At 40.5% G+C, this 24,264-nt stretch overlaps 1 protein-coding gene across 1 annotated transcript; it reads right to left on the bottom strand.

Annotated features, from left to right (window-relative positions):
* Nucleotides 1-755: 755 nt before the first annotated feature.
* Nucleotides 756-22,490, bottom strand: LOC123171221 (geranylgeranyl pyrophosphate synthase, chloroplastic-like; the record flags this gene model as incomplete). The annotated part of the gene is made up of 2 exons (XM_044588820.1): nucleotides 756-1,231; nucleotides 22,217-22,490. Coding segments are annotated over 2 exons (750 nt in total), but the record flags the coding sequence as incomplete, so codon positions are not given.
* Nucleotides 22,491-24,264: the final 1,774 nt, after the last annotated feature.

Raw genomic sequence — 24,264 nt, 5'->3', positions numbered from 1 at the left:
TCCTTGCTCCCTGCATGATCCGGTAAAGTACGGTAGTTGTATTCGCCGGTATGTGATCTGGTTTAGTTATGAGCAGGGGCGTGGCTAGGTCTCAGTCGATTAAGATTTAACCAAGTCTCAGTCAACTCACAAAACATGTGGAAAAAAAAATTAAAGAAAAAATTTGCAAAGATTTATTTGTAAAATCTTATGGATATAGTATTGACTGAGGCTTAACGAAGTCTAGTCGAGTGAGACTTAGCAAGTCTGTATGAGCAGGGTATATGGATGCCTAGAATACCTTGAAGTTAAATATTGTTGGGGGTCGGGATAAGAGACATGCAAATCTAAGAGCATCTCCAGCCGTCCCCCCACGAAGGCCCCCAAGAGCACTTTTTCGTCGCCGACGGCCAAAATAAGACCCACTCGCGCCCCCACGACCTCAATTATCGCCGGAATTGGGCAAAAGTGTGGCCGGCGATTCCACCCCAAACCCAGGATCCTCGGGGGCAGCTAGGGGAGGAGAGAGACTGCTTTGCATGCCATTGGGCCTATACCTGGCCATACCTCGGGCCGGGCCGGGCCTAGCCAAGCCCGACGCAAAAAACCCAGGCCCAAGCCCGGCCCGGCCCGGCAGTCGGGCCTGTTTTCTAGGCCCGAGCCCGGCCCGAACACGTAAAAGCCCGTCGGGCTTCGGGCAGGCCCGGCCCGTCCTTCAGGAAAACGCGAAAACGATGGGCCCGGGCCCGGCCCGGCCCGGTCTTCGGGCTCAAAATCTAGGCCCGAGCCCGGCCCGGGAGCGGCGTCGGGCCGTTCAGGCCGGGCTGCCCATGGCCAGGACTAATTGGGCCCGCCGTCAGCCTCCCACTCCCTCTCTCCTCACTTTTCCTCCGGGGCCTACCCACGTGCTTCTCTCTTCCCTTCTCCTTCTCCCCACCCACGGGCGCAGCAGGGCGGGCAGCCATGGCGGGGTGCGGGGTGCAGGCCAGGGGCGGGGCCACGGCGGACGGTGCGGGGAGGCGGCGGACGCCCTCAACCTCCTCGTCGTCTCCTCCGGCGACGATGGCGCCGCCCACCGCCGCGGCCTCCAGGAGCCGCGTCGTCTCGTGCACGTGGATGTACTCCAGCGTGGCGAGGCCGACATCGGCGCCCTCGCTGCCGAGGTCCACGACCTGCCCCACCGCGAGCCCGCCCGCGAGCTCCGCCACGGCCGCTCGCACTAGCCTAGCCGCGTGATACGTCTCCAACGTATCTATAATTTTTGATTGTTCCATGCTATTATATTATCCATCTAGGATGTTTTATATGAATTTATATGCTATTTTATATGATTTTTGGGACTAACCTATTAACCTAGAGCCCAGTGCCAGTTTTTGTTTTTTCCTTGTTTTTGAGTTTTACAGAAAAGGAAAACCAAACGGAGTCCAATTGACCTGAAAATTGACGGAGATTATTTTTGGACCAAAAGAAGCCCACGGAGTATCGGAGATGAGCCAGAAAAGTCCCGAGGCACACACGAGGGTGGGGGGCGCGCCCTACCCCCCTACCTCGTGGCCGCCTCGGAGACCCCCCTGACTTGTTCCCGACGCCAAAACCTCTTATATATACAGAACCCCCAGAACATAACCTAGATCGGGAGTTCCGCCGCCGCAAGCCTCTATAGCCACCGAAAATCAATCTAGACCCGTTCCGGCACCCTGCCGGAGGGGGGGAATCCCTCTCTGGTGGCCATCTTCATCATCCCGGCGCTCTCCATGACGAGGAGGGAGTAGTTCACCCTCGGGGCTGAGGGTATGTACCAGTAGCTATGTGTTTCATCTCTCTCTCTCTCTCGTGTTCTTGATTTGACACGATCTTGATGTATCGTGAGCTTTGCTATTATAGTTGGATCTTATGATATTTCTCCCCCTCTACTCTCTTGTAATGGATTGAGTTTTTCCTTTGAAGTTATCTTATCGGATTAAGTCTTTAAGGAATTGAGAACACTTGATGTATGTCTTGCATGTGCTTATTTGTGGTGACAATGGGATATCACGTTATCCACTTGATGTATGTTTTGGTGATCAACTTGCGAGTTCCGTGACCTCGTGAACTTATGCATAGGGGTTGGCACACGTTTTCGTCTTGACTCTCCGGTAGAAACTTTGGGGCACTCTTTGAAGTTCTTTGTGTTGGTTGAATAGATGAATCTAAGATTGTGTGATGCATATCGTATAATCATACCCGCGGATACTTGAGGTGACATTGGAGTATGTAGGTGACATTAGGGTTTTGGTTGATTTATATCTTAAGGTGTTATTCTAGTACGAACTCTATGATAGATTGAATGGAAAGAATAGCTTCGTGTTATTTTACTACGGACTCTTGAATAGATCGATCAGAAAGGATAACTTTGAGGTGGTTTCGTACCCTACAATAATCTCTTCGTTTGTTCTCCGCTATTAGTGACTTTGGAGTGACTCTTTGTTGCATGTTGAGGGATAGTTATATGATCCAATTATGTTATTATTGTTGAGAGAACTTGCACTAGTGAAAGTATGAACCCTAGGCCTTATTTCCTAGCATTGCAATACCATTTACGCTCACTCTTATTACTTGTTACCTTGCTATTTTTATAATTTCAGATTACAAAAACCTATATCTACCATCCATATTGCACTTGTATCACCATCTCTTCGCCGAACTAGTGCACCTATACAATTTACCATTGTATTGGGTGTGTTGGGGACACAAGAGACTCTTTGTTATTTGGTTGCAGGGTTGCTTGAGAGAGACCATCTTCATCCTACGCCTCCCACGGATTGATAAATCTTAGGTCATCCACTTGATGGAAATTTGCTACTATCCTACAAACCTCTGCACTTGGAGGCCCAACAACGTCTACAAGAAGAAGGTTGTGTAGTAGACATCAAGCAGTTTCTGGCGCCGTTGCCGGGGAGGTGAGTGCTTGAAGGTATATCTTTAGATCTTGCATTCGAATCTTTTTGTTTCTGTTTTTATCACTAGTTTATTCTATAAAAGAAAACTACAAAAAATGGAATTAAGGGTGCCTCATATGCTTCATCTTTTTAATATCTTTCGTGAAAATGATGGAAAGGAAAATTGTTCTCAAGTACTAGAAAAAGAATTACATATAATGCTTGGCATAAAATATGTGAATGATGAGCATGATTGCAATGTTGTTAGTATGAATTCTTTGAATACCCATGATGCTAATGATATGCAAAGCCACAAGCTTGGGGATGCTATGTTTGATGAAGATTATATGTTTAGTCCCCCAAGTTTTGATGAGCAAATTTATTATGATGATAGCATGCCTCCTATTTATGATGATTATATTGATGAAAGTGGGTTTGGAAGAGTGTCAACTTTAGGAAGTAATGATCCCACTATTTTGGAGGGTGTTGAATCTTATTGTGATAATTGTGAAAGTGGATTTGGAGAGGTCATGACTTTATTTAGTGATGATTCCACTATTTTGGAAGAGGTTCCAATTGATTATGAGAATAAAGCTGCTATCAATGATGATTATTGTGATGACATGTATGATATAAAGAATAATTATAACCATGAAACTTGTCATCGTGATTTTAGTTTTCAATTGGATTATGCCTCACATGATAGTTATTTTGTTGAGTTTGCTCCCACTACTATTCATGAGACGAAATTTGCTTATGTGGAGAGTAATAAAATTTCTATGCTTGTGCATCATGAAAATACTGTTTTATGTGATAGTTATATTGTTGAATTCATTCATGATGCTACTGAAAATTATTTTGAAGGAGGAATATATGCTTGTAGGAGTTGCAATAATACCAAGTTTCCTCTCTATGTGCTTAAAATCTTTAAGTTATGCTTGCTCTGCCTTCCTATGCTAGTTGATTATTGTTCCCATAAGTTGTTTGCTCACAAAATCCCTATGCATAGGAAGTGGGTTAGACTTAAATGTGCTAGTCACATTCTTCATGATGCTCTCTTTATGTTTCAATTCTTATCTTTTATGTGAGCATCATTGAAATCATCATGCCTAGCTAGGGGCGTTAAACATTAGCGCTTGTTGGGAGGCAACCCAATTTTATTTTGTTCTTTGCTTTTTAATCCAGTCCAGTAATAAATAATTCATCTAGCCTCTGTTTAGATGTATTTTTATGTTTTAATTAGTGTTTGTGCCAAGTAGAACCTTTGGGAAGACTTGGGTGAAGTCTTTGCGATCTTGCTGTAAAAAATAGAAACTTTTGCGCTCACGAGATTAGCTGCAATTTTTTAATGGAGAGTGATTTTAGGTTGATTCTTTTTGCAGATGATTAATAGACAAATTAATTAGGTACACCAATTTATTTCAGAATTTGTGGAGTTACAGAAGTATTCGAATGATACAGATTACTACAGACTGTTCTGTTTTTGACAGATTCTATTTTCATTGTGTTGTTTGCTTATTTTGATGAATCTATGAGTAGTATCGGAGGGTATGAACCATAGATAAGTTGGAATACAGTAGATATTACACCAATATTAATTTAGAATGAGTTCACAACAGTACCTAAGTGGTGGTTTATTTTCTTATACTAACGGAGCTTACGAGTTTTCTGTTGAGTTTTGTGTTGTGAAGTTTTCAAGTTTTGGGTAAAGATTCGATGGACTATGGAATAAGGAGTGGAAATAGCCTAATCTTGGGGATGTCCAAGGCACCCCAAGGTAATATTCAAGGACAACCAAGAGCCTAAGCTTGGGGATGCCCCGGAAGGCATCCCCTCTTTCGTCTTCGTTCATCGGTAACTTTACTTGGAGCTATATTTTTATTCACCACATGATATGTGTTTTGCTTGAAGCGTCATTTTATTTTCTTTTGTTTTGCTTGTTGTTTGAATAAAATACCAAGATCTGAAATTCTTAAATGTTAGAGAGTCTTCACATAGTTGCATAATTATTCGAGTACTCATTGATCTTCACTTATATCTTTCGGAGTAGTTTGTCATTCGCTCTAGTGCTTCACTTATACCTTTTTAGAGCACGATGGTGGTTTTATTTTGAAGAAATAGATGAACTCTCATGCTTAACTTATATTATTTTGAGAGTCTTAAACAGCATGGTAATTTTCTTGGGTTTTAAAATTTAGTCCTAATATGATAGGCATCCAAGAGGGATATAATAAAAACTCTCATATAAAGTGCATTGAATACTATGAGGAGTTTGATTCATTATGATTGTTTTGAGATACGAAGATGGTGATATTAGATTCATGCTAGTGAGTAGTTGTGAATTTGAGAGATACTTGTGTTAAAGTTTGTGATTCCCGTAGCATGCACGTATGGTGAACCGTTATGTGATGAAGTCGGGGCATGATTTATTTATTGATTGTCTTCCTTATGAGTGGCGGTCGGGGACGAGCGATGGTCTTTTCCTACAAATCTATCCCCCTAGGAGCATGCGCGTAGTACTTCGTTTCGATAACTAATAAATCTTTGCAATAAGTATGTGAGTTCGTTATAACTAATGTTGAGTCCATGGATTATACGCATTCTCACCCTTCCACCATTGCTAGCCTCTCTTGTGCCGCGCAACTTTCGCCGGTACCATAACACCCACCATATACCTTCCTCAAAACAGCCACCATACCTACCTATTATGGCATTTTCATAGCCATTCCGAGATATATTGCCATGCAACTTTCCACTGTTCCGTTTATTATGACACGCTCCATCATTGTCATATTGCTTTGCATGATCATGTAGTTGACATCGTATTTGTGGCAAAGCCACCGTTCATAATTTTCATACATGTCACTCTTGATTCATTGCATATCCCGGCATACCGCCGGAGGCATTCACATAGAGTCATATTTTGTTCTAAGTATTGAGTTGTAATTTTTGAGTTGTAAGTAAATAAAAGTGTGATGATCATCATTATTAGAGCATTGTCCCAAGTGAGGAAAGGATGATGGAGACTATGATTCCTCCACAAGTCGGGATGAGACTCCGGACTAAAAAAAGAGGCCATAAAAAAGAGATAGAAAGGCCCAAACAAAACAAAAAGAGAAAAAAATGAGAGAAAAAGAGAGAAGGGACAATGTTACTATCCTTTTACCACACTTGTGCTTCAATGTAGCACCATGATCTTCATGATAGAGAGTCTCCTATGTTGTCACTTTCATATACCAGTGGGAATCTTTCATTATAGAACTTGGCTTGTATATTCCAATGACGGGCTTCCTCAAAATGCCCTAGGTCTTCGTGAGCAAGCGAGTTGGATGCACACCCACTTAGTTTCTTTTTGAGCTTTCATACACTTATAGCTCTAGTGCATCTGTTGCATGGCAATCCCTACTCACTCAAATTGATATCTATTGATGGGCATCTCCATAGCCCGTTGATACGCCTAGTTGATGTGAGACTATCTTCTCCTTTTTGTCTTCTCCACAACCACCATTCTATTCCACCTATAGTGCTATGTCCATGGCTCACGCTCATGTATTGCGTGAAGATTGAAAAAGTTTCAGAACATCAAAAGTATGAAACAATTGCTTGGCTTGTCATCGGGGTTGTGCATGATTCAAATATTTTGTGTGATGAAGATAGAGCATAGCCAGATGATACGTCTCCAACGTATCTATAATTTATGAAGTATTCATGCTATTATATTATCTGTTTTGGATGTTTATGGGATTTACTATGCACATTTATATTATTTTTGGGACTAACCTATTAACCCAGAGCCCAGTGCCAGTTTCTGTTTTTCCCCTTGTTTCAGTGTTTCGCAGAAAAGGAATATCAAACGGAGTCCAAACGGAATGAAACCTTCGGGAGAGTTATTTTTGGAACGAAAGCAATCCAGGGGACTTGGAGTACACGTCAGGGAATCAACGAGGAGAGCACGAGGCAGGGGGGCGCGCCCTCCACCCTCGTGGGCCCCTCGTGGCTCTCCTGACCGACTTCTTTCGCCTCTATATATATATATCCATATACCCTAAAAACTTCGGGGAACATAATAGATCGGGAGTTCTGCCGCCGCAAGCCTCTGTAGCCACCGAAAACCAATCTAGACCCGTTCTGGCACTCTGCCGGAGGAGGGATCCTTCTCCGGTGGCCATCTTCATCATCCCGGCGCTCTCCATGACGAGGAGGGAGTAGTTCACCCTCGGGGCTGAGGGTATGTACCAGTAGCTATGTGTTTGATCTCTCTCTCTCGTGTTCTTGAGGTGATACGATCTTGATGTATCGCGAGCTTTGCTATTATAGTTGGATCTTATGATGTTTCTCCCCCTCTACTCTCTTGTAATGGATTGAGTTTTCCCTTTGAATTTATCTTATCGGATTGAGTTTTTAAGGATTTGAGAACACTTGATGTATGTCTTGCCGTGCTTATCTGTGGTGACAATGGGATATTCACGTGATCTACTTGATGTATGTTTTGGTGATCAACTTGCGGGTTCAATGAACTTATGCATAGGGGTTGGCACATGTTTTCGTCTTGACTCTCCGGTAGAAACTTCGGGGGCACTCTTTGAGGTTCTTTTTGTTGGTTTGAATAGATGAATCTGAGATTGTGTGATGCATATCGTATAATCATACCCAAGGATACTTGAGGTGACATTGGAGTATCTAGGTGACATTAGGGTTTTGGTTGATTTGTGTCTTAAGGTGTTATTCTAGTACGAACTCTTGAATAGATCGATCCGAAAGAATAACTTTGCGGTGGTTTCGTACCCTACCATAATCTCTTCGTTTGTTCTCCACTATTAGTGACTTTGGAGTGACTCTTTGTTGCATGTTGAGGGATAGTTATATGATCCAATTATATTATTATTGTTGAGAGAACTTGCACTAGTGAAAGTATGAACCCTAGGCCTTGTTTCCTAGCATTGCAATACCGTTTACCCTCACTTTTATCACTTGCTACCTTGCTGTTTTTATATTTTAAGATTACAAAAACCTATATCTACCATCCATATTGCACTTGTATCACCATCTCTTCGCCGAACTAGTGCACCTATACAATTTACCATTGTATTGGGTGTGTTGGGGACACAAGAGACTCTTTGTTATTTGGTTGCAGGGTTATTTGAGAGAGACCATCTTCATCCTACGCCTCCCACGGATTGATAAACCTTAGGTCATCCACTTGAGGGAAATTTGCTACTATCCTACAAACCTCTGCACTTGGAGGCGCAACAACGTCTACAAGAAGAAGGTTGCGTAGTAGACATCAAGATCTTTTCTGGCGCCGTTGCCAGGGAGGTGAGTGCTTAAAGGTATGTCTTTAGATCTTGCAATCGAATCTTTTAGTTTCTTGTTTTATCACTAGTTTAATTTATAAAAGAAAACTACAAAAAAAATGGAATTGAGTTTGTCTCATACGCTTCATCTTTTTAATATCTTTCGTAAGTATGATGAAAAGGAAAATTGTGCTCAAGTGCTAGAAGAAGAAGTCTATAAAATGTATGGCACTAAATCTTTGAATGATGAGCATGATTGCAATGTTGTTAGTATGAACTCTTTGAATATCCATAGTACTAATGATGATTGCACTAGTTATGATGAAAATGTCTCCTATAAACATCTCAATTTTTGTGGAGTGCATTGGGTTTGCAAGTACACACCAAATAGGGAAGATAGATATTGCAAGAGGCATAAACATTTAGAAACTAAACTGTTGCAAGAAAGGCTAGATGTTTGTGCTAAAAATTTAAATTTTCTTAGCCATACTTGTGAACTTTGCAATGAACAGGGTCATTTAACTATCCGATGCAAATTATTTCATGATCTAATCGTGTCCAAAAATTGTGATGACTTGATTTCCCTTGCAAATTATAATGAACTTAGTTTGCTTATGGGTTACGAATAAATGAAACGTATAACTAAGCATCTTCCAGAATTTTCCCGTTATAAACTTCTTGATTTTGATATAGAGAAAATTTATATGTATTGTGCGGTGAATTGCATTAAAAATCCTTATATTGCCAATTACATAAAGACAAGAAAACAAATAGAAGATGAAGAGAATACTAATGAAAGGGAAGAGACTTCGCAATATCCTCCTATTATTTCTTATGATGAATCAGGTAACGAGGAGGAGCCTTCTATTCAACCAATCTCATTAATAAGGAGCTCCAAAAAGAGGATTGAACCCACACATGATGTGGTGAAAAAGAAGAAAAGAAAAAGGAAGAGAGGTAAAAATATATCTCTCCCAAATAATGTTGCTCCTATTATTGTTGTGCCTCATGAAAATGAATCAAAAATAATTGTGGAAGATGATGCACTTGATGATGATCTCGTTATGCCTCTTGCTTGTTGTGATGATTATGATTGGGAAGATAATGATACTTCTTATGATCTTGAAAATCTTTTTGGCACTTGCTTGGAAGAATATGATAATAATGTTTGCTATATTATTGGTGCTATCCATACTATTAATGATGAGAGTGATTATGCTTATGATATGAAAAGGCCCAAGCTTGGGGATGCTATGTTTGATGAGAATGACATGTTTGAGAATATTTTCTGAAATTAATGTTTGTCCCAAGCTTGGGGATGCTACGTTTAATGAAGATGATATTTTTAGCCTCCCAAGTTTTGATGAGCAAATTTATTATGAGGATAGCATTCTCCTACTTATGATGATTATATTGATGAAAGTGGGTTTGGAAGAGTGTCAACTTTAGGAAGTAATGATCCCACTATTTTGGAGGATGTTGAATCTTATTGTGATGAATATGAAAGTGGATTTGGAGAGGTCATGACTTTATTTAGTGATGATTCCACTATCTTGGAAGAGGTTTCAATCGATTATGATGAGAACAAAGTTGCTACTTATGATGATTATTGTGATGAAACTTATGCTATAAAAAGTAGTGATGACTATATTTATGAAACTTGTCATGATTATGATTCCCCTTTTTTCTGAACATTACTCTTTTAATGTGGAAACAATTTATAGTATTCAAGTCTCTTATGATACTCCCACTATCCCGAATGAGAAGAATTTTGCTTATGTGGAGAATAATAAAATTTCTATGCTTGTAGATCATGAAAAGAATGCTTTAGGTGCTGGTTATATTGTTGAATTCATTCATGATGCTACTGAAAATTATTATGAGGGAGGAATATATGCTTGTAGGAATTGCAATAATATCAAGTTTCCTCTCTATGTGCTTAAAGTTTTGAAGTTATGCTTGTTTTGCCTTCCTATGCTAATTGATTATTGTTCCCATAAGTTGTTTGCTCACAAAATACCTATGCATAGGAAGTGGGTTAGACTTAAATGTGCTAGTCATATTCTTAATGATGCTCTCTTTATGTTTCAATTCTTATCTTTTATGTGAGCATCATTGAAATCATCATGCCTAGCTAGGGGCGTTAAACGTTAGCACTTGTTGGGAGGCAACCCAATTTTGTTTTAGTCTCTTGCTTTTTGGTTCTGTTTAGTAATAAATAAATCATCTAGCCTCTGTTTAGATGTGTTTTTATGTTTTAATTAGTGTTTGTGCCAAGTAAGACCTATAGGATCTTCTTGGATGATAGTTATTTGATCTTGCTGAAAATTCCAGAAACTGTCTGTTCACGAAAACAATTGTTAAAAATCACCAGAACGTGATAAAATACTGATTCCAATTGCAGAAGATCAATAAACAAATTATCTAGGTTGTCCTATTTTGGTAGAATTTTTGGAGTTCCAGAAGTATACGTTTGATACAGATTACTACATACTGTTCTGTTTTTGACAGATTCTATTTTCTATGTGTTGTTTGCTTATTTTGATGAATCTATGAGTAGTATCAGAGGGTATGAACCATAGAGAAGTTGGAATATAGTAGATATTACACCAACATGAATTTAGAATGAGTTCACAACAGTACCTAAGTGGTGATTTATTTTCTTATACTAACGGAGCTTACGAGTTTTCTGTTAAGTTTTGTGTTGTGAAGTTTTCAAGTTTTGGGTAAGATTCGATGGACTATGGAATAATGAGTGGCAAGAGCCTAAGCTTGGGGATGCCCCGGAAGGCATCCCCTCTTTCGTCTTCATTCATCGGTAACTTTACTTGGAGCTATATTTTTATTCACCACATGATATGTGTTTTGCTTGGAGCGTCATGTCATTTTTTTGTTTTGCTTGCTGTATGAATAAAATACCAAGATCTGAAATTCTTAAATGAGAGAGAGTCTTCACATAGCTATATAATTATTTAACTACTCATTGATCTTCACTTATATCTTTTTGGAGTAGTTAGTCATTTACTCGCGTGCTTCACTTTTACCCTATGAGTAAATGGTTGAATGATTTGAATGTCATAAATCTGAAATTATATATGTTCCATATGCTTATCCCATGGGGAGTAATGACTTCACATATAAGAAGTAGAGGTGGTAAATTTATCGAAGGTTAGCAAACATTGTATTGGTCACTCGAACAATTCATGAAAGAATATTGAAGGAAGAGAGATTTCACATATAAATATACTATCTTGGACATCTTCTATGATTGTGAGCCCCATTAATTATTCTCAAACCTGAGCAAATTAGTTGAAGTTGGACATGGAAGACAACATAATGAGTTATGCTTGGGTATATTTGTATAGAGTTATAGTGTTATGGATCCTCTAACATGTGGTGCTTGCTATTTAGATTCCTTTGCTAGCCAAAATATCTGTACTAAGCGGGAATACTGCTTGTGCATCCAAATTCCTTGAACCAAGTTTCTTCCATGAGTGTCCACCATGTCTACCTATATGCGGTATTTACCTGCCGTTCCAAGTAAATTTGCATGTGCCAAACTCTAAACCTTCAAATAATAATCTGTTTTGTATGCCCGAATCGCTCATGTAGCGACTAGGGGCTGTCAGTATCTTCCATGCTAGGTGGGTTATTCTCACGATGAGTGGACTCCGCTCATCATTCACGAGAAAATGGCTGGTAACTGGGATGCCCAGTCCTATGATCAAAAGATCAAAAACAAAATCACAAATAATTTAAACAAAACTCCCCCAGGAATGTTGATAGTTGGACGGCACCCGTTGTTTCGGACAAACCGTGGAGTGTGAATGTTGGTGGAGGGGGAGTAAAAAAATTACCTTTCTGCGTGGGAACCGCCTATGATGTATCTAGTATGGAAGATATTGGGAACTCTTGGTCGTTATGTTGACAATGAAAGCATACCTCTCAAAATTATTTTCATCTCTGTTTTTGCTTCGAGCTCTGGCACCTCTGCAAATCCCTGCTTCCCTCTGCGAAGGGCCTATATTTTACTTTTATGCAAGAGTCAGTAGTATTCCTTCTCATTCCAACCTACTCTTTAGTTGGCAAGCATCATGTGATGGAAAAGATCTAAGCATATATGGCCATTCAAATATATTTGATCATGAATTATTATTGTTGACAATTATCTATATGATAAATAAGTTGGGAGGCGAAACATTAAGCCCCTATCTTTCTCTGTGTTCGATGGATGCTATTAGTTCTAAAAATATGCTTTGAGTGGTAGAAATCATGGAAGACTATATGATAGTTGAGTATGTGGGATTTGCTAAATCAAAGCTCTTACATAGACCCTTCCTGAAAATAAGATGAATTGCAATTGTTTGATGACTGAGAACTGTTTGTTAGTTTTCAAGAAAGTTTATGATCTATACTTTAACATGTGAATAGCTTGTTACTTGATCATGAAAAGTTCTATGAGTTGAGCTACTGTTATGATATATAATGGTGCTAGAAAAGGTGATTGAAATTATTATTGATCAAACTTGTGCACCTGCTAGCATTCACACTTCATAAATTCTTTCTTTTATCATTTACCTACCCGAGGACGAGCAGGAATTAAGCTTGGGGATGCTGATATCTCTCCAACGTATCTATAATTTATGAAGTATTCATGCTATTATATTATCTGTTTTGGATGTTTATGGGCTTTACTATGCACTTTTATATTATTTTTGGGACTAACCTATTAACCCAGAACCCAATGCCAGTTTCTGTTTTTCCCCTTGTTTCAGTGTTTCGCAGAAAAGGTATATCAAACGGAGTCCAAACGGAATGAAACCTTCGGGAGAGTTATTTTTGGAACGGAAGCAATCCAGGGGACTTGGAGTACACGTCAAGAAATCAACGAGGAGAGCACGAGGCAGGCGCTCCCTCCACCCTCGTGGGCCCCTCGTGGCTCTCCTGACCGACTTCTTTCGCCTATATATATCCATATACCCTAAAAACTTCAGGGAACAGAATAGATCGGGAGTTCCGCCGCCGCAAGCCTCTGTAGCCACCGAAAACCAATCTAGACCCGTTCCGGCACCCTGCCGGAGGGGGGGATCCTTCTCCGGTGGCCATCTTCATCATCCCGGCGCTCTCCATGACGAGGAGGGAGTAGTTCACCCTCGGGGCTGAGGGTATGTACCAGTAGCTATGTGTATGATCTCTCTCTCTCTCTCTCTCTCTCGTGTTCTTGAGGTGATACGATCTTGATGTATCGCGAGCTTTGCTATTATAGTTGGATCTTATGATGTTTCTCCCCCTCTACTCTCTTGTAATGGATTGAGTTTTCCCTTTGAAGTTATCTTATCGGATTGAGTCTTTAAGGATTTGAGAACATTTGATGTATGTCTTTCCGTGCTTATCTGTGGTGATAATGGGATATTCACGTGATCTACGTGATGTATGTTTTGGTGATCAACTTGCGGGTTCAATGAATTTATGCATAGGGGTTGGCACACGTTTTCGTCTTGACTCTCCGGTAGAAACTTTGGGGCACTCTTTGAGGTTCTTTGTGTTGGTTTGAATAGATGAATCTGAGATTGTGTGATGCATATCGTATAATCATACCCACAGATACTTGAGGTGACATTGGAGTATCTAGGTGACATTAGGGTTTTGGTTGATTTGTGTCTTAAGGTGTTATTCTAGTACGAACTCTTGAATAGATCGATCCGAAAGAATAACTTTGCGGTGGTTTCGTACCCTACCATAATCTCTTCGTTTGTTCTCCGCTATTAGTGACTTTGTAGTGACTCTTTGTTGCATTTTGAGGGATAGTTATATGATCCAATTATGTTATTATTGTTGAGAGAACTTGCACTAGTGAAAGTATGAACCCTAGGCCTTGTTTCCTAGCATTGCAATACCGTTTACGCTCACTTTTATCACTTGCTACCTTGCTGTTTTTATATTTTCAGATTACAAAAACCTATATCTACCATCCATATTGCACTTGTATCACCATCTCTTCGCCGAACTAGTGCACCTATACAATTTACCAGTGTATTGGGTGTGTTGGGGACACAAGAGACTCTTTGTTATTTGGTTGCAGGGTTGTTTGAGAGAGACCATCTTCATCCTACGCCTCCCACGGATTGATAAACCTTAGGTCATCCACTTGAGGGAAATTTGCTACTGTCCTACAAACCTCTGCACTTGGAGGCCCAACAACGTCTACAAGAAGTAGGTTGCGTAGTAGACATCACCAGATTATATGATTTTGTAGGGATAGCTTGCTTTGGCCATGTTATTTTGAGAAGACATGATTGCTTTGTTAGTATGCTTGAAGTATTATTGTTTTAATGTCAATATTAAACTTTTGTTTTGAATCTTATGGATCTGAATATTCTTGCCACAATAAAGAAGATTACATTGATAGATATGTTAGGTAGCATTCCACATCAAAAATTCTGTTTTTATCATTTACCTACTCGAGGACGAGCAGGAATTAAGCTTGGGGATGCTGATACGTCTCCAACGTATCTATAATTTTTTATTGTTCCATGCTATTATATTATCCATCTAGGATGTTTTATATGCATTTATATGCTATTTTATATGATTATTGGGACTAACCTATTAACCTCGACCCCAGTGCCAATTTTTTTCCTTGTTTTTGAGTTTTACGGAAAAGGAAAACCAAACGTAGTCCAATTGACCTGAAAATTGACGGAGATTATTTTTGGACCAGAAGAAGCCCACGGAGTATCGGAGATGGGCCAGAAGAGTCCCGAGGCACCCACGAGGGTGGGGGCGCGCCCTACCCCCCTGGGCGCGCCCCCCTACCTCGTGGCCGCCTCGGAGACCCCCCTGATACGTCTCCAATGTATCTATAATTTTTTATTGTTCCATGCTATTATATATTCTGTTTTGGATGTTTAATGGGCTTATTTATACACTTTTATATTATTTTTGGGACTAACCTATTAACCGGAGGACCAGCCTAAATTGTTCTTTTCTTGCCTATTTCAGTGTTTTGAAGAAAAGGAATATCAAACGGAGTCCAAACGAAATGAAACCTTCGGGAGAGTTATTTTTGGAACGGAAGCAATCTAGGAGACTTGGAGTAGATGTCAGGGAAGCTTCGAGGTGGCCACAAGGCAGGGAGGCGCGCCCCCACCCTCGTGCGCCCCTCGTGGCTCCCCTGACCGACTTCTTTCGCCTATATATATCCATATACCCTAAAAACATCAGAGAACAGAATAGGTCGGGAGTTCCGCCGCCGCAAGCCTCTGTAGCCACCATAAACCAATCGGGACCCTGTTCCGGCACCCTGCCGGAGGGGGGAACCCTCACCGGTGGCCAACTTCATCATCCCGGCGCTCTCCATGACGAGGAGGGAGTAGTTCACCCTCGGGGCTGAGGGTATGTACCAGTAGCTATGTGTTTGATCTCTGTCTCTCTCTCTCATGTTCTTGAGGTGATACGATCTTGATGTATTGCGAGCTTTGCTATTATAGTTGGATCTTATGATGTTTCTCCCCCTCTACTCTCTTGTAATGGATTGAGTTTTCCCTTTGAAGTTATCTTATCGGATTGAGTGTTTAAGGATTTGAGAACACTTGATGTATGTCTTGCATGTGCTTATCTGTGGTGACATTGGGATATTCACGTGATTTACTTGATGTATGTTTTGGTGATCAACTTGCGGGTTCACCTTGTGAACTTATGCATAGGGGTTGGCACACGTTATCGTCTTGACTCTCCGGTAGAAACTTTGGGGCACTCTTTGAAGTTCTTTGTGTTGGTTGAATAGATGAATATGAGATTGTGTGATGCATATCGTATAATCATACCCACGGATACTTGAGGTGACATTGGAATATCTATGTGACATTAGGGTTTTGATTGATTTGTGTCTTAAGGTGTTATTCTAGTATGAACTCTATGATAGATCGAATGGAAAGAATAGCTTCATGTTATTTTACTACGGACTCTTGAATAGATCGATCAGAAAGGATAACTTTGAGGTGGTTTCGTATCCTACCATAATCTCTTCGTTTGTTCTCCTTTATTAGTGACTTTGGAGTGACTCTTTGTTGCGTGTTGAGGGATAGTTATATGATCCAATTATGTTATTATTGTTGAGAGAACTTGCACTAGTGATAGTATGAACCCTAGGCCTTGTTTCAAAGCATTGCAATACCGTTTGTGCTCACTTTTACCACTTGTTACCTTGCTGTTTTTATATTTTCAGATTACAAAAACCTATATCTACCATCCATATTGCACTTGTATTATCATCTCTTCGCCGAACTAGTGCACCTATACAATTTACCATTGTATTGGGTGTGTTGGGGACACAAGAGACTCTTTGTTATTTGGTTGCAGGGTTGCTTGAGAGAGACCATCTTCATCCTACGCCTCCCACGGATTGATAATCCTTAGGTCATCCACTTGAGGGAAATTTTCTACTGTCCTACAAACCTCTGCACTTGGAGGCCCAACAACGTCTACAAGAAGAAGGTTGTGTAGTAGACATCAAGCTCTTTTCTGGCGCCGTTGCTAGGGAGGTGAGTGCTTGAAGGTATATCTTTAGATCTTGCAATCGAATCTTTTAGTTTCTTGTTTTATCACTAGTTTAGTTTATAAAAGAAAACTACAAAAAAATGGAATTAAGGGTGCCTCATATGCTTCATCTTTTTAACGTCTTTCGTGAAAATGATGGGAAGGAAAATTGTTCTCAAGTACTAGAAGAAGAATTACATAGAATGCTTGGCATAAAATATGTGAATGATGAGCATGATTGCAATGTTGTTACTACGAATTCTTTGAATACTCATGATGCTAATGATATACAAAGCCACAAGCTTGGGGATGCTATGTTTGATGACGATGATATTTTTTGTCCCCCAAGTTTTGATGAGCAAATTTATTATGATGATAGCATGCCTCCTATTTATGATGATTATATTAATGAAAGTGGATATGGAGAGGTCATGACTTTATTTAGTGATGAATCCACTATTTCGGAAGAGGTTCCAATTGATTATGAGAACAAAGTTGCAATCTATGATGATTATTGTGATGACTTGTATGCTATAAAGAATAAAGATAACCATGAAACTTGTCATCATGATTTTAATTTTCAATTGGATTTTGCTTCACATGATAGTTATTTTGTTGAGTTTGCTCCCACTACTATTGGTGAGAATAAATTTGCTTATGTGGAGAGTAGTAAAATTTATATGCAAGTAGATCATGAAAAGAATGCTTTATGTGCTGGTTATATGGTTGACTATGTGCTTAAAGTTTTTAAGTTATGCTTGTTTTGCCTTCCTATGCTAGTTGATTATTGTTCCCATAAGTTGTTTGCTCGCAAAATCCCTATGCATAGGAAGTGGGTTAGACTTAAATGTGCTAGTCATATTCTTCATGATGCTCTCTTTATGTTTCAATTCTTATCTTTTATGTGAGCATCATTGAAATCATCATGCCTAGCTAGGGGCGTTAAACGTTAGCGCTTGTTGGGAGGCAACCCAATTTTATTTTTTGTTCCTTGCTTTTTGTTCCTGTTTAGCAATAAATAATTCATCTAGCCTCTGGTTAGATGTGGTTTTATGTTTTAATTAGTGTTTGTTCCAAGTAGAACCTTTGGGAAGACTTGGGTGAAGTCTTTATGATCTTGCTGTAAAAAACAGAAACTTTAGCACTCACGAGATTAGCTACAACTGCTTACTGGAGAGTGCTTTTAGGTTGATTCTTTTTGAAGATGATTAATAGACAAATTACTCAGGTCCAAAAATTTATTTCAGAATTTTTGGAGTTCCAGAAGTATACGTTTGATACAGATTACTACAGACTGTTCTGTTTTTGACATTTTCTGTTTTCTATGTGTTGTTTCCTTATTTTGATGAATCTATGAGTAGTATCAGAGGGTATGAACCATAGATAAGTTGTAATACAGTATATATTACACCAATATGAATTTAGAATGAGTTCACAACAATACCTAAGTGGTGATTTATTTTCTTATACTAACGGAGCTTACGAGTTTTCTGTTAAGTTTTGTGTTGTGAAGTTTTCAAGTTTTGGGTAAAGATTCGATGGACTATGGAATAAGGTGTGGCAAGAGCCTAAGCTTGGGGATGCTCAAGGCACCCCAAGGTAATATTCAAGGACAACCAAGAGCCTAAGCTTGGGGATGCCCCGGAAGGCATCCCCTCTTTCGTCTTCGTTCATCGGTAACTTTACTTGGAGCTATATTTTTATTCACCACATGATATGTGTTTTGCTTGGAGCGTCATTTTATTTTCTTTTGTTTTGCTTGCTGCTTGAATAAAATACCAAGATCTGAAATTCTTAAATGTTAGAGAGTCTTCACATAGTTACATAATTATTCGACTACTCATTGATCTTCACTTATATCTTTTGGAGTATTTTGTCATTTGCTCTAGTGCTTCACTTATATCTTCTTAGAGCATGGCGGTGGTTTTATTTTGAAGAAATAGATGAACTCTCATGCTTCACTTATATTATTTTGGGAGTATTAAACAACATGGTAATTTGCTCTGGTTATGAATTTAGTCCTAATATGATAGGCATCCAAGAGGGATATAATAAAAACTTTCATATAAAGTGCATTGAATATTATGAGAAGTTTGATTCCTTATGATTGTTTTGAAATATGAAGATGGTGATATTAGAGTCATGCTAGTGAGTAGTTGTGAATTCAAGAGATACTTGTGTTAAAGTTTGTGATTCCCGTAGCATGCACGTATGGTGAACCGTTATGTGATGAAGTCGGAGCATGATTTATTCATTGATTGTCTTCCTTATGAGTGGCGGTCGGGGACGAGCGATGGTCTTTTACTACCAATCTATCCCCCTAGGAGCATGCGCGTCATACTTCGTTTCGATAACTAATAGATTTTTGCAATAAGTATGTGAGTTCTTTATGACTAATGTTGAGTCCATGGATTATACGCACTCTCATCCTTCCACCATTGTTAGCCTCTCTAATACCGCGCACCTCTTTGCCGGTATCATACACCCACCATATACCTTCCTCAAAACAGCCACCATACCTACCTATTATGGCATTTCCGTAGCCATTCCGAGATATATTGCCATGCAACTTACCACCGTTCCGTTTATTATGGCACGCTCCATCATGGTCATATTGCTTTGCATGATCATGTAGTTGACATCGTATTTGTGGCAAAGCCACCATTCATAATTCTTTCATACATATCACTCATGAGTCATTGCACATCCCGGTACACCGCCGGAGGCATTCACATAGAGTCATAATTTGTTCCAAGTATTGAGTTGTAATTCTTGAGTTGTAAGTAATAAAAGTGTGATGATCACCATTATTAGAGCATTGTCTCATGTGAGGAAAGGATGATGGAGACTTTGATTCCCCCACAAGTCGGGATGAGATTCCGGACTAAAAAAAGAGGCCATAAAAAAAGGAGAGAAGGCCCAACAAAAAAACAAAAAAATGAGAGAAAAAGGGAAAAGGGGCAATGCTACTATCCTTTTACCACACTTGTGCTTCAAAGTAGCACCATGATCTTCATGATAGAGAGTCTCCTATGTTGTCACTTTCATATACTAGTGGGAATATTTCATTATAGAACTTGGCTTGTATATTCCAATGATGGTCTTCATCAAATTGCACTAGGTCTTCATGAGCAAGCAAGTTGGATGCACACCCACTTAGTTTCTTTTGTTTAGCTTTCATACACTTATAGATCTAGTGCATCTGTTGCATGGCAATCCCTACTCACTCACATTGATATCTATTGATGGGCATCTTCATAGCTCGTTGATACGCCTAGTTGATGTGAGACTATCTTCTCCTTTTTGTCTTCTCCACAACCATCATTCTATTCCACATATAGTGCTATATCCATGGCTCACGCTCATGTATTGCGTGAAGATTGAAAAGTTTGAGAACACCAAAAGTATGAAACAATTTCTTGGCTTGTCATCGGGGTTGTGCATGATTTAAATATTTTGTGTGATGAAGACAGAGCATAGCTAGACTATATGATTTTGTAGGGATAGCTTGCTTTGGCCATGTTATTTTGAGAAGACATGATTGCTTTGTTAGTATGCTTGAAGTATTATTATTTTCATGTCAATATTAAACTTTTGTCTTGAATCTTATGGATCTGAATATTCTTGCCACAATAAAGAAGATTACATTGATAAATATGTTAGGTAGCATTCCACATCAAAAAATATGTTTTTATCATTTACCTACTCGAGGACGAGTAGGAATTAAGCTTGGGGATGCTGATACGTATCCAACGTATCTATAATTTTTTATTGTTCCATGCTATTATATATTCTGTTTTGGATGTTTAATGGGCTTATTTATACACTTTTATATTATATTTGGGACTAACCTATTAACCGGAGGCCCAGCCCAAATTGTTGTTTTCTTGCCTATTTCAGTGTTTCGAAGAAAAGGAATATCAAACGGAGTCCAAACGGAATGAAACCTTCGGGAGAGTTATTTTTGGAACGGAAGCAATCCAGGAGACTTGGAGTAGACGTGAGGGAAGCTTCGAGGTGGCCACAAGGCAGGGAGGCACGCCCTAACCCCCTGGGCGCGCCCCCACCCTCGTGGGCCCCTCACGGCTCCCCTAACCGACTTCTTTCGCCTATATATATCCATAAACCCTAAAAACATCAGAGAACAGAATAGGTCGGGAGTTCCGCCGCCGCAAGCCTCTGTAGCCACCATAAACCAATCGGGACCCTGTTCCGGCACCCTGCCGGAGGGGGGAACCCTCACCGGTGGCCAACTTCATCATCCCGGCGCTCTCCATGACGAGGAGGGAGTAGTTCACCCTCGGGGCTGAGGGTATGTACCAGTAGCTATGTGTTTGATCTCTGTCTCTCTCTCTCATGTTCTTGAGGTGATACGATCTTGATGTATTGCGAGCTTTGCTATTATAGTTGGATCTTATGATGTTTCTCCCCCTCTACTCTCTTGTAATGGATTGAGTTTTCCCTTTGAAGTTATCTTATCGGATTGAGTGTTTAAGGATTTGAGAACACTTGATGTATGTCTTGCATGTGCTTATCTGTGGTGACATTGGGATATTCACGTGATTTACTTGATGTATGTTTTGGTGATCAACTTGCGGGTTCACCTTGTGAACTTATGCATAGGGGTTGGCACACGTTATCGTCTTGACTCTCCGGTAGAAACTTTGGGGCACTCTTTGAAGTTCTTTGTGTTGGTTGAATAGATGAATATGAGATTGTGTGATGCATATCGTATAATCATACCCACGGATACTTGAGGTGACATTGGAGTATCTATGTGACATTAGGGTTTTGATTGATTTGTGTCTTAAGGTGTTATTCTAGTATGAACTCTATGATAGATCGAATGGAAAGAATAGCTTCATGTTATTTTACTACGGACTCTTGAATAGATCGATCAGAAAGGATAACTTTGAGGTGGTTTCGTATCCTACCATAATCTCTTCGTTTGTTCTCCTTTATTAGTGACTTTGGAGTGACTCTTTGTTGCATGTTGAGGGATAGTTATATGATCCAATTATGTTATTATTGTTGAGAGAACTTGCACTAGTGATAGTATGAACCCTAGGCCTTGTTTCAAAGCATTGCAATACCGTTTGTGCTCACTTTTACCACTTGTTACCTTGCTGTTTTTATATTTTCAGATTACAAAAACCTATATCTACCATCCATATTGCACTTGTATTATCATCTCTTCGCCGAACTAGTGCACCTATACAATTTACCATTGTATTGGGTGTGTTGGGGACACAAGAGACTCTTTGTTATTTGGTTGCAGGGTTGCTTGAGAGAGACCATCTTCATCCTACGCCTCCCACGGATTGATAAACCTTAGGTCATCCATTTGAGGGAAATTTGCTACTGTCCTACAAACCTCTGTACTTGGAGGCCCAACAACGTCTACAAGAAGAAGGTTGTATAGTAGACATCACCGCGCCCACGGCGCCCGCGAGCTCTGCTTGGCCGGCACGCCACGCTCCTCGCAGCTCCAGGCAAGGTGCTCGAACGCGAGCGCCAGGAGCGCGTCCCCGGCGAGCAGCGCGGTGCTGACGCCAACAGCGACGTGGTTGGTGGGGCAGCCGCGCCAGAGGTCATCGTCGTCCATGCAGGGGAGGTCGTCGTGGACGAGCGACATGGCGTGGACCATCTCGACGGCGCAGGCGACGGGCTCGGTGGCGACCTCGTCGTCGCCCACCAGCTCGCACATGGCGAGCGCCAGCATGGGGCGCACCCGCTTGCCGCCCGCGAGGAGCGAGTGGTGATACGTCCATTTTGCATCATGCTTTTATATCGATATTTATTGCATTATGGGCTGTTACTACACATTATGTCACAATACTTATGCCTTTTCTCTCTTATTTTACAAGGTTTACATGAAGAGGGATAATGCCGGCAGCTGGAATTCTGGGCTGGAAAAGGAGCAAATATTAGAGACCTATTCTCCACAACTCCAAAAGTCCTGAAACTCCACGAAAGTCGGTTTTGTAATATATTAAAAATATTGGGTGAAGAAAGCACCAGAGGGGGGCCACCCACCGTCCACGAGGGTGGAGGGCGCGCCCTACCCCCTGGGCGCACCCCTGCCTCGTGGGCCACCTGGCAGCCCCCCGATGCCCATCTTCTGGTATAAGGTGTCTTTTGCCCTGGAAAAAATCAGAAGGAAGCTTTCGGGATGAAGCGCCGCCGTCTCGAGGCAGAACCAATCTAGGGCTCCGGCGGAGCTGTTCTGCCAGGGAAACATCCCTCCGGGAGGGGGAAATCGTTACCATCGTCATCACCATCGATCCTCTCATCGGGAGGGAGTCAATCTCCATCAACATCTTCACTAGCACCATCTCCTCTCAAACCCTAGTTCATCTCTTGTATCCGATCTTTGTCTCAAAACCTCAGATTGGTACCTGTGGGTTGCTAGTAGTGTTGATTACTCCTTGTAGTTGATGCTAGTTGGTTTATTCGCTGGAAGATTATATGTTCAGATCCTTTATGCACATTAATACCCCTCTGATTATGAACATGAATATGATTTGTGAGTAGTTACGTTTGTTCCCGAGGACATGGGAGAAGTCTTGTTATAAGTAGTCATGTGAATTTGGTATTCGTTCGATATTTAATGAAATGTATGTTGTCTTTCCTCTAGTGGTGTTATGTGAACGTCAAATACATGACACTTCACCATTGTTTGGGCCTAAGGGAAGGCATTGGGAAGTAATAAGTAAATGATGGGTTGCTAGAGTGACAGAAGCTTAAACCCTAGTTTATGCGTTGCTTCGTGAGGGGCTGATTTGGATCCACATGTTTCATGCTATGGTTAGGTTTACCTTAATTCTTCTTTCGTAGTTGCGGATGCTTGCGAGAGGGGTTAATCATAAGTGGGATGTTTGTCCAAGGAAGGCAGTACCCAAGCACCGGTCCACCCACATATCAAATTATCAAAGTAACAAACGCGAATCATATGAGCATGATGAAAACTATGTTGACGATAATTCTCATGTGTCCTCGGGAGCATTTTCCTTTATATAAGAGTTTTTTCAGGCTTGTCCTTTGCTACAAAAAGGATTGGGCCACTTTGCTGCACCTTGTTTACTTTTATTACTTGTTACCCGTTACGAATTATCTTATCACAAAAGTGGGCCGGGCAACCGACAAGCACACTATTGGCCTCATATTTTCATCTATGGGGATCTAGTTATCTAGCCAGATGTTGGTGGATGAACCATCACCAATTCTCCTAATCAGACCTTGGCGTAAGATATCTCTTCCCTCTATAAGTGCTCTCCAAATTTTTGATGGATGGTTACCAAGTTCAGCTGACAAGATTGTTCTAGTGGGGAAGTAAACAACTTTCATAATCCTAGCACACAAGGTGTCAGGGGACTGTAGGATCCGCCATGCCTGTTTAGCCAATAAAGCTAAATTGAAAAGTTCAAAATCTCTGAATCCCAAGCCTCCCCTTTGAACTAGCTTGAATAAATAATCGTTATATAGCCTCAAAAATAGAGAGCAACTAGTTAACGAGCGCTCCTTCAGGAGCCTCG

The sequence above is a fragment of the Triticum aestivum genome, chromosome 7D, assembly GCF_018294505.1.
Source record: "Triticum aestivum cultivar Chinese Spring chromosome 7D, IWGSC CS RefSeq v2.1, whole genome shotgun sequence".
Classification (NCBI taxonomy): Eukaryota; Viridiplantae; Streptophyta; class Magnoliopsida; order Poales; family Poaceae; genus Triticum; species Triticum aestivum.
Note: the sequence above shows the minus strand (reverse complement) of the source record. Positions and strands in the feature narration are given on the sequence as shown.